Source organism: Syngnathus acus, chromosome 17, assembly GCF_901709675.1.
Source record: "Syngnathus acus chromosome 17, fSynAcu1.2, whole genome shotgun sequence".
Lineage (NCBI taxonomy): Eukaryota > Metazoa > Chordata > Actinopteri > Syngnathiformes > Syngnathidae > Syngnathus > Syngnathus acus.
This window is the reverse complement of record NC_051102.1, coordinates 5,802,938-5,822,330: the sequence shown is the minus strand read 5'-3', so window position 1 is coordinate 5,822,330 and position 19,393 is coordinate 5,802,938. Positions and strand designations below refer to the sequence as shown.

Sequence of the window (19,393 nt, the reverse complement as noted above, 5' to 3'; positions counted from 1 at the left end):
ATGAGCAACACAAACTACCCAAATTTGAATCTCAAGAGTTGTTAACCATACTTTTTGTTAAATTATTTCATTGCTTAGGTTTATTTAAAAAAGGTGGCTTGGGTCAAATATCTTTCAATTAACTGAAAAAGTATTTATAAATTCAGTTTTTCATGACATCTCGGTGCCGTTCATGTGTCACTCGGACAGAAGAACATTTACTGAACAAAACACAAGTATAATTCGTAAAGATGATCAAACCCCTTATATCGCGTCTTAAATTCGTACGCTAACGTTTTGCTCACTTCAAGTTAACAACGAGTACTCAAATACGACAAAAAGCCACTCATTTTTGTGTTCCCTTGATGATTAAGCTTTTTAAATCCCCACACGTCAGTTCGTCCACTAAACGTCACCGAGGCCCCGCCCTCTACGGTGCTCTTCGGCCAACCAACGCACGTTTCAATCACCACGTGACAAACGGGCTTGTTCATGACGAATGAGTTGAGCGTTGCCTCTGCTTGGGCTCTGGTGCATCGTACTCATACAGTCGAGTCGTTGTCACCCACTTTTTTGCTGTTTTAAAGTTGTTTTTATATTTTTTACTACCCCGAACGGGAATACTTTTCGTCTTAAACTTGGTCTGGATATCTCTGCTGCCATGTCCTACCTCTACTGTGCAGGTGAGTGGGGAAAACTCTCATTTTGTTTTTTTTAAAGACATTGCTAGCGAAATACTTTAGACCGACGTGAGGAGTTAGAATACAGTAGAACATTCTAAGCCTATAAGCACGCAAAACACTATGAATATACTCAGTTTTAACAATGAAGGTAATAATAATGAACAACTTTTGTCCGCTGGCCTCGGTTAAAAGGTTTATTCTACGTCACGATTCACGTTTTTATCATACAAGATCTCCATCGTAAATCGCACGATCCTTATCGATACATCAGTATCAAATGTCGATGTTGTTGCACTCTTGTGGAATGTATGAGAACGTATTTTTGTATTTTGTATTATTTTCTGACCACATACTTTGATAGTTTGGCTAAAATGATGACGTTTAAACGATTAATGGTGATTTGTGACACTTCTGTGCTGATCCTTGCAGAGACTGATATCATGCATATTGGTCATCTTAATTTAATTTATAGAGCACGTTAACCACTACAACAAAGTTTTGTACGTAAGCGTGGATATAAACAAACTAGAAGAAAAACGTAATAATTATAACATTTCAATGGTAGTGATAATAATACGAGACGTTTGCAATTTCTGTGGAATTTGTGTGTGAATATTGAAAATGCTGAATGAAAAATTATGGAATCACGTTGAATAAATGGAACGATGTTGGCTCATCGAACAATATGAATTTATGTTGAATGGAAATGAATGAGGAATTTTTATAGGACGCGTGTTGTCATTGGGATGGAATGGAGTATTTTTGGTCAAAATGTTTTATCTGGGGCAAAACTGAATTTTGGAATGAGAAAAATAATATCCCAGAAGGCATGAATTTATGAAATATGTTGCAACTAGAATGATGAGTTATGTTGAAAAAGAGACGTGTCAAAATAATTATGTCCCCGTTGTATCAGCCAATGTGACTACTGACCAAATTAGTGCTTTAGTTAGGCCATCATTAACATCTTGATCCCGTGTGTTTCTAGGGGAAGCCATTAAGGGTCCGAGTGGCTGTAAAGTACACTAGCTCTCCACCCCGACCCCGCTGCCAGGATGCTCCGTAAGAGCAGCGACGGCGGCAGTGTCAAGAGTGGTCACGCTTCCGCTACCTCCAGGCATCACTCCAGTTCCCTGACGGGCTCTCTGTCGGCCGGCTCTACCAAGACCTGGGATGCAGGGCACAGGCGGCGCTCCCACAACCCGCTGAGCGGCGCAGATCCTTCGGATCCGTCAGTGTCGGCGTCATGCCCGCCCGGAGTGGATCCGGAGTATGTCATGATGCTGGTGAATGACGTCAGGTGGTTCGCCAATGTGCTGCTGCACCTCAAGGAAGCCTTCCAGAGTCCAGGTGAGACAAAGGCCACACGTTTTCACAAACATTTTAAGACCATATCATGCGCATGCGTGTCACTCGACGTCGTGTTTGAGAGATCAGATTCAAGCCACCCAAAACCGACCAATATTTCATGTTTTCATGTGGATAGTATATTGTATCATAAGAAGAAAAAATCTCCATGATACCAAATATTACAACAGATTTTTGACACTCATCTATCAACATCCACACTGTGAGAATAAAAAAACAAAAGATAAATTGCAGTGTCAATATTTTGTCCCACCTTGGCGATGTTTTGATTTGCTTGCTTTGTAATGCTAGAATGTCTTAGCTGTAGTTTGACCCCTACGACACACACACACACACACACACACACACACACACACACACACACACACACACACACACACACACACACACACACACACTGTGGTCCTGGCAGCGGGAGTGATTTGTTTAACCATTCCTGTGCTTGGAGGAGGCCGGCCGGTCTCCCTGAGTGAGTCATTGCGTGTGTGTTTTTGTGTGCATGTGTGTATAGAATGAAGGTTTGTGAACGTCCTCTCCTGACTTTGTAAGCAGCTTAACGCATCAGAAATAATAACAATAATAATAATAATAATGGCATTATGCAGCATTCGCCGTCACAAGGCTTAATCCCTCAGTCTGTTTCGAGTGGATAAAAAGCTTACTTTTCACGGGGTGTGGACTCATTTGTGGGGGAGTTCTGAACTGTACAGTACTCATTCCACCGGTCGTTAACCAGATGCACACTGAAAAGCAAAATGTTCGCCGTTGTCATTATTAAATATGAAATGTTAGGGAGCATGCTGTGTTCAAAACCTTTAGCAAGTCTGCCGTGATTGACAGGCCCGAGACAGCCCGTAATTGAATAATATTTGATGATTGAGCCAGTCGTTTGCAAATTGCCACCACGTGTAAGCTGAAGGTAAACAGGATGACGTCCTCCGTGGTCTCCCCCCCCCCGATTACTGTCCGGCGTGTCGTTGCTACGCCAACGGCAGCGTGAGCCAGAACAGCAGGAACCAGTTAGGCCAGGAATTTATTTAGCACCTCAGCGGAGACGCGTTGAGGCTTTAGTTTAGCAGCTATTGCTGTCAAACCCAACCCCTCACCCTGCAACCGCTGGGTCGGGGTCTGACGTGTTAAGGACAAGAAGGTGAGGCTCTTGTGACCCAATGGGTGAACCCTGACCCCGTTCTCAAAGAAGCCTTTATCCGCCCCTGTAAGTTCCTTTATGTCATCTGACATTTTATGGCTTCCAACATATTGGTTGATGGTCTGTGTCTGGACTAGTTGCCTATCTGATATTGACGGACTGCAGATTCAGAGTCGAGTGGTACTTACGGATCTATTTGAATTTAAAATTCAAATCTGCTTCTGGATGCCATCTAGTTGTGTCCTCACGGCAGTTCTGGTTCTGGTGCTGAATTTTGTTTTGGTTTAAATGCACTTGTTGTCACCTTATGTGTCACATAACTCTGTCCCCTTGTTGACATTATTAGCATCTGCTTGTCATTCTATGTCCATGTGTCCCGTTCGGCCTTGGCTAATGCTTTAAATCGGGTCGGGAGGTGTTGAAAAAAAACAAGAATAAAGGAGCCGCCGTCGACGTACTGGCTTGCGCCGACACCCCCCCCCGGCACCCCCACGCTCTCCCGCATACTCGGCATTCCTTTAGAACAAATGTTCACTTGTGGCTGCGCAGTGCCTTCAATAGAGCAGAACTAGGGTCGCTGTGAGCCACGCTTACGTGGAAAAAGCCTCCCTTCCCCGGAATATCTCATGGCCGGCCGGCTAAATTTTGCTCGCAGGGCCCACTCAACACCTCGGCGGTTTTACTGGACGTTGCCTTCGGGGCACCCTTAGAAAACGTACTCATGAACGTCAGGCATGTATATTTTCGCAGCCAGCAGTCGAAAATATTTTGCGAGGGCGCCAAAATGTAGCGCTGCTGACTCACGTGTCCTCGTTCTGCAAAAGTGTTTGCCAGTGTCATCGCGACTCGCTGATAAGATTGGATTGTGTTCCAGTCAAACGGCATTGTTGTATTTCACAATGCCGCCGTCTTGTCACCGCGGCCCCCTTTCACGCGACCCGCCCGAGATAGCAATTGTATTCGACTTCTGTATCATCTTCAATTGTCTGTCTGAGGGGGCGGGGGGGGGGGAATATTTGTGCCTTAACACAACATTGTAAAAAAAAAAAAGTTCAAGGGATTGTTATCATAGTTTTTTGTGTGCGTGAAAGGTACTACTGACTTCCGTGACCTAAAACTAATTTTAGACAAGGGATGGGTTTATTTTATTTTATTTTTTAATGGGAATTGCTGAGAGTAAAAATGAGATGTCTTGTCGCCAGTTACGTCCTTGTTCATTGGCCGTAAATCGTGAGCGGTTGCTGTGAATACCCGCCCAAGTGTGCCAGCTCAAGTGGCGGCTCGCGGGTGGCGCCTTCAATCGCGAGCCGTCCTAACGACATAATGGCTTAATGGGCCGGGAGAAAAAAAAAGAGTGGGATTTGTCAGTTGGGGTGGTGGTGGTGGGGGGTGCTGTAACTCTCCCCTCCCTCCCCGTGATGCCACGTGAAGGATGTTTTGTGCAAGATCTTTCCTGGGGTGGTTATTTATGGTTATGGGCCAGGGGGGGATGTTTGTGTAGTAGATTGGTCGCGGTGAAGGAGAGGCGAGAAATTTACAACCTGGGAGCAGTTTTTTTTTTTCCAAACTTTGTGCGTCACTTTGTTGTTGAAGCAAAAAGTCATCTCCAGGACACATTCTCATAGTTGCCATACATACGTAGCAGGTGTTAAACTTCACAACCTCGGTCCTTGACGGAAATTGAATCAAATACACGCCAGGTGTTATAGCGCTCACTCCAGATTTTTAATATTCCCTTTCGGCCTTTGCTATTATCTCGGAAGGGAAAAATCTGTCGCTGTGCCTTTGACGTAGACCACCGATACAGAATTTCCTGTCCAGCCCCCCCCCCCGTCCATGGTATTGGTAATAAAAGGACAGCAAAATAGACGGAAACACAAATCAGTTGTTAAAGGTGTGCAAGTATGACTTTGGATTTTCACATGGGAGAGGGGGTTGTTTCGGTGCACTCAGGACAGAGGCCAGACCTCACACAGTGCCGTGACCCCGCTGCCCCCCCCACACTCCCAAGCAGGTAGCTGTTTATGGAGCGCCTGCTGTTTACTGTCTGCGCGGCGTCTGTGTTCTCCACTCGGTCTTCTAAACAAAGCATGCAGAACACCCGGGAGCGGACAAAATTGTTTGGATGTGGTGGTGGGGGGGGACATGTTTACTGATGGAAACAATTGCACCTGCCGCAGATCACGTTTCATGTGGCCGGGCAACGTTTGTGCTATCGCACCCCCATTTTGTTGTAAAATACCATTTAGATGATGTTTCTCTGTAGGAATGACGCAAAATGAATGGTCGGGAGAGCGGCATCTGTCAGGTGGACTGAGTCAACATGCGTCACCGTGCCGGAATCCTCGAGGAAGGGCTCGGGATAAACCACTTGGCAAAAAAAAAGTGCTCGCAGCCATTTCTTTTGTCGATGCTTGTTTTGCGTGAAACTCATCACGTGTCCAGACAGGCTCGCTGATTGTCGGTTGTTATCAGCCAGAGAGACAGAGAGAGGGGCACGATGGGGGTTGTAACCTCTTGTCGGGCCACCTGAAGTTTTGGATTAGATTGCCCCCCCCCTAGGCCTGTTAAGTTTCTCAGGAACAGCAATCATTTTCGGGGTCAGTGGCAATTGGTGGAGTGAAGAGGGTGCTGATGAATGATGCTAAAAGTGTCAAATTAAAAATTAATTCCAAATAAACACATATGTGCAACATATGCAAATCCGACATTTTTCTGTCACTTGAAATATCCACAAAGGGAACTTCAGCATATCCAAATAGACATTTTCTGACTGAGATTGCAGTCACGTTCGGAACTCCTTTTCCATGTTGGTATGTCACAAGTCACATGGTTCCTCTTTGTTGTGGTGTGTGTATTTTCCTAAAGGTCTGGGTGGGACACGGGCTCATCACGGCAAGAGGAAATGAGATGGTAGACGGTGGGGTTGACTGATTGGAGGGGGGCTGGGGGGGCGCTCTTCCTTTCCACAATGCAAGCCCTGACCGCTGTTATCTCTACCAAAACAATGCCACCGACCCTCCCCTCCTCTACCACCACCAGAGCCACCATCACTGCAATCAGGCAACACATTTCCAGGCCTCTTTATTCTCCAGCCATTGTTGTGACAAAAGCACTCACGGCTGATTCTCGCCGGCTTTCTCTGCGCTGTCACTGCGCCGTGAGCCTCCCGAGCAAACAATAGCGAGCGGTCAGTGTGAGCTGTCACTTGAGATCGGAGCTCATGGCTTCATTCTATTTTGTAAACACTCGTCTTTTTTCCCCCCCTCTTGTGTTTTTCTGTCATTGTGGATCGTTGGGGTGCGTGCTGGGGAGAAGGGAAAGGGGGTGAATGAGCACTGATCTAAGTGGTCCAATTGGACATGGAGCTAATAGATGCGCTTGTAGGCTACTGCGTTTTGTTTTGTACATCCAAACACGAGTAAAAACACAGTACACTATTATTGAGTTAAGAATTGTGTTGAATCATTTTTTAGGAGCTGTTTTAGGAATTTTTAGATAGGTGCAGTTGACTAGTCTAGGAAGTTGATGCTAATTCAGCGTTAGCATGTCAATGGGGTTTTACATTGACTTTAGCGGTGTTTCTAAAATGCTTTCACAACATCAGGAACTTGTAACGTAGTGTTATCGCTTCCATTAAACAGTGATTCCTCAAATGGATCCGTTCCAAACCTTCCAGGAAAGAAGACAAACATTTGGGAATTCGTTTTCATGCGGCCACTCAAGGAAGGGGGCGGAGTCTTGCGTCACGCTAACCGAGTGTGTGCTTCTTGCATCTCCTTTGATTGTCAAAGGGCTTCAAGCACCGGTGAGCTAAACATGCCCGAAAGGGAAAGAGGGTGAGCTCTTTAATGAGGGTCCATTGTCAGAAGGTTTAAGTGGTGGGGGGTGGGCGTACTTCAAAGTGCAGGCGTGGGTGCATGGTGGGGGTCTCACGTTGAGCAGGTGAGCTCTACGTCTCTCCAGTCAGCTTTGTTCTCTGATCTTGGGAGAAGAGTTAGACCTTGTCCTCCAAAGGTTTTCTGGAACTCGCAAAAAGTAATTACCCTTGAAACAGGGGCTTATTTTGGCTCCGGAACCTAAAGTCAGATGAAAGTTCCCGCTGTCCAAAAACACAGAAAGCTCCTAGGGGTGAATATCTATGGAAGTTGGAAGATTCCTCCTCCAGCTGTTTGTGTGTGTGTGTGTGTGTGTGTGTGTGTGTGTATGATGCATTTGTGTGTATGAGTGCATGTGTCATGTCAAGGGAGGGGCTGAGGAAAAACACCCAGCCTCTCATTTTCACTCCCCCCTGTAATTCCTTCAGCGTTCCAATAAATCCAGCCTCTCATCCCGCCCGCCTCTTGATGAAAACCAGATGACTCTCTTGCCCACCTCCCTCCTTCACACACACACACACACACACATGAATTTACTTTATCAGTAAAAGGGGCTAGTAGCGCCGAGAAGGGTGCGACCAGTCTCTGAGGTAATAATGATGCTATTGTTTGTCATTGTCTGATTGCCGCACTGTCATCGATCCATCTGTCCACAATCCATCAATCTTGGTCACAGTTTTAATTCAGTGCAACAGATGTCTAGTATTTGAAATTGCCAACTATGCCTTGTTTGCATCTGTGTCACTTGAAGAGGCGCAATGTGCAGGGAGTTGTCAAATGCGAGCACCGAAGCGCAGAAAAATCACATCGTCCTGTCCTCAAGCTTCCTGCCACACGAGCCTCTTCCGTTGGCAGGTGTTACATCACCGTTTGCGTCGTGATGCAACGGCTCACTGTTTTTGTCTCTCTGCATCTCAACCAAACTTTCACTTTTTTGTTCATCTCCTGTTTTGCCGTTGTTCTATTTCAAAAAGCCTCCTCTCTCTCTCGTTTTCAGTCTATTCCCACATGTGTGATTACATGCCTGGTTGAGGCCCCCTGTTTGGCTTCGACAGCCCCTCAATTACTGCGCTTCCCAAGCTCATTTCATCTGCTGCTGGCTGTTGCTCCGCTATTGACGGCTGAGCCCATTTCCAATCTCTTGCTAATGCTAACCAAAACAGCAGCACATATGGAGCGTGTAAATTAGCATTCGATTTGTCGGTCATGTCACAATGTGTGTGAAGCCAATTAAAGAGTCATAAAAGCACAACTTGTATTTTGCGCTGTAGTTGTCAAGCCCACAATGTCACGACTGAACCGACCGCAATTTTGCGTCTCCTTCCCTCCGCAGATGGCTCGGAAGCTCTCCAACAAATGGTCCAGGAGCGTCTGGGCGAGCTGCTGCGCGTCCTCAAGGCCGTCATCGGCAAACACCAGGCCCTCAACTCGGTGGACATCCTGGGCAAGGCGGGCACGCTCATCGCCAAGGTGAAAGGTGAGCGGTGGCTAACGTAGCATGCTGCATACGTGACACCTAGCCTAGAAATGTCACAGGGCGCTCACCTGCTCTGTTTGAGAGCTCCGAGGCGTGACCCGGTGCCAGAGTATGCACGGGTACAAAGGCAGAAAGGAAAGAGCACGGTCCATTGCACTTCAATTACACTGGAAAGATGGCAGCAGTCCAAGCAAATTATTACTGAACTGCAAATGATGCTTACATTATTTATAGAGCATCAAACTGATGAATAGTGACTGCTTATTAATGATCTGCTTTTCAAGAGAACAGTTAGCCTGTGTCCAAGTGCATCTAGATGGCAAAAATAGCATTTTGGTTGGTGGGGGGGCCTGTCTCATTTCATTTTCTCTTGAGGAGAAACAGGTTTCATAAAGAGAGGACAGATGACAGAATAAAACAGAAGCCGCACAAACATTAAAAATTGTATTCTTATATAATATAACATTTTCATAATCTGTAAAGTTTTTCAAATGTTTTAAACTTATTTGAAATGATAACATATAGCATATTTTTGACATTTCTATTATTTAAAATTATAACATATAGCATGTTTTTGACATTTTTAGTTAATGTTAATAAAAAAAAAAAAATCAAAAATATAAATATTACTTGAAATTCTGAGCTTATATTTAGACACCTTTTTTTTTTTCTTCGCTTCCTCAACCTTTTCCGGAAACAACTTCCTTCAGGCTTCTGATTGGCTAAAAAGGCCTTTGGGGGGCTACTCACACATTGCACCCAGCCGTGAGGAGGAGCGTTTGCGAGCACAGATGAGTAAGCGACGAGGAGCTTCAAGCTCGCACGATAACAGGCCTCGATGCATCTCCTCGCCGCGTCTAGCGCGACACCTGCGGCGTCTGGAAGTCCGCCAGCACGTACTTAGACAAACACTCGCTCGTCCGACCCGTTTGCAGACGCCGCTGACACTGAGCGTTGACATGTGCCGCTCGCCGCGCCGTTGTTGTGAAAGCCTCCCGAAGGGACTTATTTTTTTTACACATATGGGAAAATGTCAAGAATGAACTCTGTCTCTGAGCCACGGCACGAGAACGGATTGTTGCGGCGTCATTTCCCACTTCCAATGAGTTGTCCATTAAAGTGGGAAAGGAAAAAAAAAAACCTCCCCTTTGTCTTTTACTTTCTTTTAGTGTTGCGAGGGATGTAGAGGCAAACGAAGAGCAAAATATAAGACATGAATGTATCGATGACATCACTTTGTTGTTCCATTTCTTTAGCCAGCAAACTAGGTGAGAGTGAATCAACAGCACCGAGGGATGGGAGGGAGGTGGGTTGGGGGGGGGGGTTAGCTCTGGAATTATTGTTCCGAGAGCCACAGGATGTCCTGAGGAAGAAGCCGATGCAGTGCAGAGTCGCGCAGCAGCGTTCGGCAGCGCTCCTCGAGAGTCTCCTCAAAACATAAAATCAAACCTTTTTGGCGGCTCGGGGGGGAACGTGCTGTCGCCTCAGCATTGGTCATCACGGAGCCAAAATCTAATAGCGGAGCTTAGCTTTACGTATTCAAGTTTTTGAAGGTAAGCGAGAGAGTGACAGAAGTGGAGCTACGTGCGAGCGTTTCCTGTTACAGTGTAGACAGGAAACACGACGTCCAACGTCACCGACTACCACTTTGGTCGCAAACGGCGTTCTTGCTGAGGAAAGTGCTTCCTGAAGATTTGCCACCTTCGACGGTCCTCAAGGTTCAAGCTGCAAAACTCTTGAGGATGTGCGAGCGTTCACGCCGTTTCATTGCGGATTACAAACAGCCCGGGTTGGATTTGAATGCAAGATTTTTCTAAAAGGTGACTAAAGGGTTTGGACTGAACAGCCTGATCGGTCATGACGAATTTTTGGAAGAGAAACTATGAGGTGGGGGACTTGAGATTTGGGATTTGACTCGTCGCCAGTTTTAGGACTTGGGATTTGCCTAGCGAGAATTTATGAAAGACTCGACTGAAGATATTACATTTGGATTCAATTATTATTTTGGTAAAATTCTTAGTCTGCAAATCGAATGTCAATATGCAAAATTAGCAACTCAAAGGTAAGCGCGAATGTGGGTGGTTTCCCTAAAAGTTCCAGGACTGGCTGCTTCACCATTACAACACCCCTCCTCACCAATCCCGAAGCATCTGACAGTTCCTAACCGAGAACAATACTCTCACCCAATATAGAGTCACGTGACCCCACCCCCCTTTTCTAAACTAAAAGGAGTCGTCAAGGGGACTCGTTTTAACGACTTGAAGAAGTGTCCTAAAACTTTTCTGACACACTTCCTACATTAGCAAGATTGTATGATTGTAACTTGCTGAACCCAAGTAAGGACTTCTTAAAGTTTAACACTTGACACATGACTTAATCCAACCTCTGGAAACTATCCTGAACTATCCTGTGTAAATGTTGCATCTGAATGAAACACCCACTACCAGGTTGTTATATTTAGATTTTCTGTCCCTCCACAGGCATCAACTTCAATGACAGCAGACCCGACAACCTAGAAAGCACGTTTGGCGAGATTCATGCGTCCATCGACACTTTAGCGTTCACCTTCGGCAATGTGTGAGTGCGACGCCGTTTCCAACTTTTATTACTTGTAAAGAAAATGACAAGAGGCTAACTTCAACCCAGCTTAATTAATCAAAAAAGTAACGTTGTCGCTAATGCTAGCACTGATGCAGCCTCTAAATTGTCCAGACTCATCCATGATTTATAATAAATGCAATTAGGGTTACCATACCAATGCCAAACATTATTTCATTCCTTTGAGTTAGCCAGTGTAGCAATCCAAAATATTTAGTTTGTAATATTAAGATGATATTTTACATATTGTAGCTTTATTAATAATTGTTTTGGGTGGGTGTGTGCTTTTAGAGTTTCTGACTTCCTTATGGGAGATGTGGACAATGGCTCAGGGTTGGGGACCCCCCAGACCAGAAGAAGCCGGGTAAAGCCTTTTTTTTCTTATTACCGTAATTTTCGGACTATAAGTCGCACCGGAGTATAAGTCGCACCAGCCATAAAATGCCCAAAAAAGTGAAAAAAAACCATATATATGTATATAAATCGCTCCTGAGTATAAGTCGCCCCCCCACCCAAACTATGAAAAAAAACGCGACTTATAGTCCGAAAATTACGGTATTTTTTTCCTTTGACTTGTTATTTTTATTGAAAGCTTTGTTCCCATTAAACTTAAAAAGCCTCAAAGGCAAACTGTAATTTGGGTGTCGCGAGCACAGCTGCTTGTTAATTGCATGTCTGCCTTTGCCTTCCTGTCACATGAAACTGTGTCGTCCTCGTCTTTCGCAGTCTTTCGACAACCTCGCCGTGGATCCCGAAGACTACGCGGCCGAGAAGAACGACCTTGCTGGTGAGTGGGCGTCCGCGTTCCATCGTTCAAGGGGTGTGGATTTCGTCGCGTGTTTACGGCACGTCGGCCAAGGGCAGCCCAACGTTGTCAACTTTGGAGCTCCCGGCGTAATTTAGGAATGCCTGAGGTGGAGACCCGCCCTGTTATTTCTGCCGGACCACACGTTTTCCTCGCTGGCCTGAATGTCTGACATTCCGAGGCCTGTTCGGGAGCGGGTCTGCGGCGGATGGGAAACACATGAGCTCTGAGTAGAAATGGCGGGAGGTGGGGGGGTGTCATTGTCTTTTTTTTCGAAGATGCCAGCATTTTCACATCCTCTTGCAGTGTCATCAGCTTCTTCATGGTCACGTCTTCTGTTTTAGCCTCTATCAATCTGAACTGTTTTGTTTTCATATTTCATTAAAGCTAATCTTTCTCCTCAGGCCCAGATGTTCCCCTGTCACGCGAGGAGGAGGTGGACCTGACACTGCTGAAGCATGACAGCGGGGTGGAGTCAGCTCTGCTCTACGCTAAAGCCTGGTCCAAGTACATCAAGGACCTGCTGGGCTGGATGGAGAAAAGAGTGACCATGGGTGAGGCCCGCTCCGTATAGTACAGTACCGTCACTGATGAAATTGAAACTTAAATTGGATGAACTGATATGAAAAATCCATTTATGGCTTTCAGATATGGAGTGTGCCAAAAGTTACGCCAAACTGGCAGAGTCGGCCAAGTCGCTGGTGACACAGCAGGTTATTTATTTTTTCTTTTATTTTATCTACAATTCCACGCACCTCCTTGATGTGTCATTATGTTTTGAGAGTGGATGGATTAATGCGTGTTTGGCTCCGTGCAGGACTACATGCCCTTTAGCGACATTTACAATTCCACCTTCAAGAACGACATTGAGTACAACCATCTGCTCGTGCAAACCGCCATGGCCTTGCAGACCAATAAATTCATACAGGTTGGACATGTTTTTTTTAGTTAGCTTTTTTTTTTAAAATGTTTTTTGCTTTTTTTTTTTGTATTTCAAGTGGATTTTGACAAAGCTTTGTCAGTGTAAATAATGACGTGCACTAGGATGTTACAGACGAAAAGATTAAAGTTCATGAAATGACATTGTTTCCCTTCTTATGTATCCTTGATAGCCTCTCTTGGGCCGTAAGAATGAACTGGACAAATTGAGGAAAGACCTCAAGGAGCAGTGGCAGAAGGAGCAGAAGAAAATGGTAAATGTCTACTGATAGTCCAAAATGAATTAAAAAAAATACAAGAAGAAAGAATTGAACATTATTTCTCTTCTATTCCAGCACGAGGCGGACACAATCCTGCGAAAGGCTCGGGCGCTAAAAGCCCAGAGGCGAGAAGAGTATCAGAAGGCCTGCTCGTCCACCAGCCGCTCCCTGGAGGAGCAGCCCAACGCTGGCAACAAGCAGCTGGAGAGAAAGAGGAGGCTGGAAGAGGAGGCCCTGCAGAAGGTACGCCAACCGCCAAAGATGATCCTTTTCATGCTGCTATCGATCACGTCGTTCGTTGCGTTGCCGCGTTAGGCCGAGGAAGCCCAGGAACAATACCAGAGCAGCATGGCTGACGCGGGCGTCAGGAGAATGGACCTGGCCAATGTCAAGCGCACCATCCTCACCCAAATCCGAGAGACCGTTTTCCAGTGCGACCTCACTCTCAAGGCGGTGGGCCACATTCTGTCATCATTCACTAGAATTCTAAAATAAAAATGAATTCTAAAACTATCCTAAAATGATCAAATTGATCTCATTGTGCCCTGCTCTTCCTGCTTTCAGGTAACGGTCAACTGGTTCCAGATGCAACACGTGCAGATGGCGTTGCTACCCGCTCATCACCAGGCGCTGAGTGACAGCGCCAAGCTGTACGAGCCCGGCGAGTGCTACTCGGAGTTTGTGCGTCGCCTTCCCCGACACCTGCCCAGGGAGCGCATGCACTCCGACTCGGTTTCTTCAGACGGCGCCAGGTATGCAAGAGGGAACTACCTCAGTTCATAGTTCGCCGTTGCTAACCAAAACAGCAGCACCATGCCATACACTGAAGCACTTCAAAGTCCTTTTGAAACTTTTTCAGCTCTGTGAATGACACGATTGTACAAGTAGCACCTTGATGGTGTGTACGCCGTACCGCGTCGTGCGGTTGTTCTTTCAGAGCAGAGTAACAATGAGTCAGACTGGGAGGAAGAGAGAGAGAATGTGAATGCGTTGGCCTTCCTCTCAGGAAATATCTGTGGGGCAGGCTTGAGTGCAAGCGGGCAGATTGCGAGTGTGAGAAGATTGCCTCTCGCGTTTCTGTCCAAACACGTCGCTTCCCACACACACACACACACTACCCGGAGGGAAATACTAAAAAGTAAAAAACCAGAGTCCACACACAGGTGCTTAAAACATGCGAAAATGCTTGTGTGTTTTTTTGGGGTTTCAAAAGGGTTAAATAGTCATAATAAATAATCCTAATGTTTTTTCTCTACTAATCAACTTTCTTTTCTCTTATTATTGTTAGTATTTCATGAAAAAAAAAAAGCAGAGCGGACATTTCCAGTTTTTATTTATTTAATTTTTTTGAAAAGAAAAATACGCATCTATCATAGATTGTTGTTTTATTTATTCTTTTTTTGGGGGGGTGAAGAAAATGAAATTAAAACCTGAACATCTGGAGCTGCCTGCTTTTCTTTCATTTTCCAAGCATGGAAAAAAAAACATCAATCTCCAAAGGACTTGAAAAGTGTTTACGTTTCAGCATCGAGGTTTCGGAACCCTAAAAATAACTCGTATACCCTTTTGCTTTGGTTTGAGCTGTAGAACCCGGCAGATGAAAGCGAGGACAAACCTCACGTGTCGTTACATGTCGAGTTTAAGTTCCTCTCTCGTATATGTGTGTGGCAAACCCCCATCAAAGGCGGCATTGTCATTAAAACTTCTCTCTGATGCTCACACATAAAGAAAAGGGGAACAACTTCTGGCTTTCAGTGTTAGCTTCATCTCTCTTCCACATTCCGAAAACATACACGTTAGCAACATTGAAGATTTAAATTGCCTGTGAGTGAGTGTTTGTGTCTGTATGTGCCCTGTGATTGGCTGGCGTCCAGTCCCTGGTATACGGATGGATAGTTTAGTGGCGCCACTCCCTTCAACTCTCAACTCTGATTGTCATGTTTCCTCTTTTCTATAGGTTCGCGTTTGCCAAGCGGTCAGTGGGCAGCACCCACTCCTCCCACGGAAACCTGTCCCAGGCCTCGCTCACCTCCTGCGACGTCCTCAGCGGCGACGAGGTGGACAGCCCGCTTCGCCGCCGGCCGGGGATCGCCAAGCGCCGCTCCAACAGCAGCACCGACATCCCTGGTGATCGATCATCCACGAAACGGCAGAGGAGCGAAGTCTGTTTTCTTGTCGGGACTAATGACACTTGTTCCAGCAGGGTTGAGGGGGCAGGCCCCGCCGCTCCGAGCCTGGACCTCCGGCAGTCCGGGGAGCCAGGGTGGGATGTGCAGTGACTCTGAGAGCGCGGGCGGCAGCAGTGAGTCCAGGTCCATGGACTCCCCATCTGCCAGTCCAGGTAGGAAGGGAAAGAGGGTCACCTCCGGGAATGAATCCTTACTACAAATAATATCTAAATAAAATATGATGACACTGTTTTCAACGTAGGCGACTTCAAGCGACGCCTGCCCAGAACTCCTTCCACCGGCACCATGTCTTCTGCTGACGACCTGGACGAGCGAGAACCCCTGTCACCTTTGGACAATGGTATGATCGGTCCACCAATTTGTCAAATCCAAAAGTTTTACATCTTATATCAAATCTATAAGAAATATAATATGAATAATCAGTGTTTGGTTCAGTCTTTCATGTTTTCTAAAAAGACAAAAATGACTCAAGCCATTATTTTAGGAAGCGGATGATATGCTAACCAGAAATACACACCGATCCTTTTGTGTTGTTCTTTTCCGTTTGAGATCCCTGTTATTTTTGGCCACGCTTGACTTCCTCTATCTGCTCTCCATCATCAGAGTCAAAGTACTTCTTCTTTTCAGGTCTGGCCGAGATGGTAACAGAGACGGCCAGCTCTCCCGGCCCCTTCCGCAACGCTCAGATGTCCAAAGCGGCGCAGACGCACAAACTTAGGAAGCTCCGAGCGCCGTCCAAGTGCCGCGAGTGCGATAGCCTGGTGGTCTTCCACGGGGCCGAGTGCGAGGAGGTAACATCCGGCCGCAAGCTGTCTTTATGAAATGACGCTGCCTGGTTTCAATTATTTTCCCTCCCCGTCCTCCAGTGCTCGCTGGCATGCCACAAGAAGTGTCTGGAGACGCTGGCCATCCAGTGCGGCCACAAGAAGCTGCAGGGCAGGCTGCAGCTCTTCGGCATCAACTTCACCCAGGCGTCCAAAAACAGCGCCGACGGAATCCCCTTCATCATCAAGAAGTGCACCTCTGAAATCGAAAGCCGCGCTCTCAACATTAAGGTGAGCCATAGCGATCTGTCCAGCAGAAAAATAAGCCACCAGAAAAATCGTACAAAAAGCGTTTTTTTTTTTATTTGTAGGGCATTTACCGCGTGAACGGCGCCAAGTCGCGCGTGGAGAAGCTGTGCCAGGCCTTTGAGAACGGCAAAGACCTGGTGGAGCTGTCGGAGCTGTCTCCGCACGACATCAGCAACGTGCTCAAGCTCTACCTGAGACAGGTGAGAGAGGCGACATCCACCGACGGCCTTTATATGTCCGCGAGCCAAAACGTGTTTGCTTGCGCAGTTACCAGAGCCGCTGATCCTCTACCGCTTCTACAACGACTTCATCGGCCTGGCCAAAGAGTACCAGCGCCTGGTGGTGGAGGAGGCCCAGGAAAGCGATTCCAAGAAGTCCGACGGGCTTAGCGTCCACCTCAACCGCGTGGTCCTCCGCATTCGGGATCTTATGCGTCAGCTGCCCGCCGCCAACTACCGCACACTGCATTTCCTCGTCACGCACCTCAACAGGTAGCGACATGAAATCCAAATTTTCAAACTGGTTTTGTTATTCCCCAAACTACTATTATAAATACTAAAAAAATTATTACTTACTCCTACTAATAGTTCTTGATTAGATCTGATTTTATTTTCATTTTATTAAACAATCATACGAAAACAAAACAAAAAAATCTGGTAATATGACTTCACGTGTCCCATATTTTCATGTATTATTGCTCCTGCGTATCATCTAAAAAAAGTCATGTTGGTCTTGCGCAGTGTGTCAGAACATGCGGAAGAGAACAAGATGACGGCGAGCAATCTGGGCATCATCTTTGGCCCCACACTGCTGAAGCCGCGGCAGGCGGATGCCGAAGTGTCCCTGTCATCCCTGGTGGACTACCCGTACCAGGCCCTCATGGTAGAGCTGCTGGTGCGACACTTCCAGGTGGTGTTTGATGCTTCGCCGTCGAGCGGGTCGGACGCCGCTGCTGCCGGCCGAAGTTCCCCTGGCCTCACCCCGCAGGAGAAGCTGCAGCGCCTCAGCAGACATTCTGCCTCCCTGACGGACATCAAAGAGGTAAATAGCGGCTGGCGTCTCACACAGTCCACGCAGCTAACAGTTTCTCATCAAACTTTTTTTCCAGAGTGCCAAAGTGTACAAGAGGTTCTCCTCCGTGATCCCGTCCTCTCACATCCTGGACGAGGTCCAGGAGGTTCAGCCCGGAACCGACCAGACGGACTCCTCAGTCAACGGCGTCGATAAGCGATCGAGCCACGCCGTTCCCTCCGGCTCCACATCATCCACCCTGGCATCAACGGTGCAGCTCCGATCCCATCGCTCTCGGCCAGCGTGCCGTCCTATTAGCATGCCCTTGGAACGCCTCCCTACGCCTGTGGAGCGCATCGACCCGGTGGTGGAAGCCATCGCAGAGACGCCGGGCGTGGAGCTGGCGGCTGCCCGCGCAGGCTCGTCTCGAGTCAGCACCTACTACATCACGCCCTTCATCGACACCCGGACCATGCAGCGGCGGACGTGGGACAGGAAGTACAAACATTACGACGTCACGCCCAGGACCGCCATGATCATGGCAAAGCTGCCCACCGCCAGCGCTTCCGCCGGCACCATGTTCAACAACAACCCCTTCGCCTTGTCCGTCAAATCCACCTGGGCGTCCGCCGCACAGGATGACCAGCCGTCTTCCTGCTCGCCGTTAACGCTCAGACCCCCAAGAACTCTGCAGCCCCCGCCGGGGACCTTCTACAAGCCCCCTGCGGGCAGAGCGAGGACGGTCCCCGACAGGACCACCACCGCTACCACCCCCACCACCGTGGTCGCCACCACAGCCACGTCCCCCAGCCCCCCGCCCGGCCGCCTCCAGACACAGGACTCTACCGACAGCGCCATTGACCCCGGGGCGGCCTCCCTGTCGCCCCCGCAATCGCCACCCCCCGGCAGCCCCGACGACCCCGGCGAGACCAAGGCCGTCTACCAAAGACTGCGACCTCGCCGCCTCCAGGAGCTGGAGCACAGAGAGGCCCACTTTGTCTAACAATTTTTAACATGCCATTAAAGTGTTCCCAAATCTTCTCACTGAACAAAACCACTGAAACAAGAGCCAGCCTATGGTTTTTCCTTCTTTGTGTCCTCGCTGAGTTTTCCTTGCATCCTGCAATGCACTTAATGCAGCTTTTATACTCAGCACAATGTTCAAGCTAAATGTCTTTGCACCCTTTTAAATGTTCCTGCACCAAAGAGCGTAAGGGCCACACGGAAATAAGAAACAGGAGAGGGGGGGCACAACATTTTTATTTTTTTTATTTTTGAAGGGTTTTTAGGCTTTTATTAATTATCAATTGATTTGTTAAATTGATTGGTTGTCGATTATTGGTTGCACCTATGTTCTTTCCAGTTACATCAATTTATATGAAAAGTTATATATCAGGAAAAAAACCTTATTTCAAACCCGATTTCATTTTCTCAACAGTACAACTTTTCTCTGAAAAAATACAACTTTTTATCTTGAAAAAAAGCAACTTTCTATTTCAAAAAGTATTTTAATTTAATATTACATCTTTCTTTGCTCCTATCTTCCCATCACGATACGACTTTGCTTTTGTACTTTTGTCATGTGTTCCTCTTCCGTGTGGCTCTAATTTGCCTTGGTAATATTACTGTCATGATTGGTACCTCCTATTGTGGATATGTAAAGCATATTTATGGATGGTTTTCCACTCCATCCTTCATACTGCATGTTTGTTGCGTCTTGTTGCCTTGGCGACCTCACAGACGATGTGCGGCACTGCTCGCCGCGGATTAAAAAAAAAAAAAAAAGTTGTCTACCAGCAAATTTCTGGGTTGTTTCTGTCTACAATCAAAGCCTATATTTTGTTCCTTGTCAGTGTGATGTTGCAACTATTTTGAAAATAATGTATAAATCTTCAAACACAACTTTGTTATATGACAAATTTCAAAAAAAAAAAAAAAGAAATAAACCCAGCAAATGACCATGATAATCAACAGATTAATTTA

General features: G+C 46.7%; 1 protein-coding gene across 5 annotated transcripts; it reads left to right on the top strand.

Moving 5' to 3' along the window:
• Positions 1 to 483: 483 nt before the first annotated feature.
• Positions 484 to 19,312, top strand: LOC119137582 (rho GTPase-activating protein 29-like). Of its 5 annotated transcripts, none has more exons than XM_037277026.1 (22): positions 484 to 662; positions 1,651 to 2,012; positions 8,392 to 8,535; positions 11,016 to 11,112; positions 11,425 to 11,497; positions 11,860 to 11,920; positions 12,343 to 12,492; positions 12,587 to 12,651; positions 12,756 to 12,866; positions 13,051 to 13,131; positions 13,213 to 13,380; positions 13,453 to 13,590; positions 13,702 to 13,889; positions 15,095 to 15,264; positions 15,341 to 15,478; positions 15,568 to 15,666; positions 15,954 to 16,117; positions 16,193 to 16,381; positions 16,462 to 16,599; positions 16,667 to 16,890; positions 17,140 to 17,440; positions 17,508 to 19,312. In XM_037277026.1, the coding sequence occupies exons 2-22, from the start codon at positions 1,718 to 1,720 to the stop codon at positions 18,411 to 18,413; spliced, it is 3,900 nt and encodes a 1,299-aa protein (XP_037132921.1). In that variant the 5' UTR covers positions 484 to 662; positions 1,651 to 1,717; the 3' UTR covers positions 18,414 to 19,312. The 5 variants fall into 5 exon arrangements, with proteins under 5 accessions (XP_037132921.1, XP_037132920.1, XP_037132924.1 ...); XM_037277025.1 differs by having other exon boundaries at positions 15,338 to 15,478; XM_037277029.1 differs by lacking the exons at positions 484 to 662; positions 1,651 to 2,012; positions 8,392 to 8,535 and adding an exon at positions 9,894 to 10,088 and having other exon boundaries at positions 15,338 to 15,478.
• Positions 19,313 to 19,393: the final 81 nt, after the last annotated feature.

Bases quoted from the DNA above. Each gene is read 5' to 3' on its own strand.
- LOC119137582 (XM_037277025.1), top strand. From the start codon at position 1,718: ATGCTCCGTAAGAGCAGCGACGGCGGCAGTGTCAAGAGTGGTCACGCT. The intron at 12,652-12,755 runs GTTATTTATTTT...GGCTCCGTGCAG, and splicing joins AGTCGCTGGTGACACAGCAG to GACTACATGCCCTTTAGCGA. The intron at 13,381-13,452 runs GTACGCCAACCG...TTGCCGCGTTAG, and splicing joins AAGAGGAGGCCCTGCAGAAG to GCCGAGGAAGCCCAGGAACA.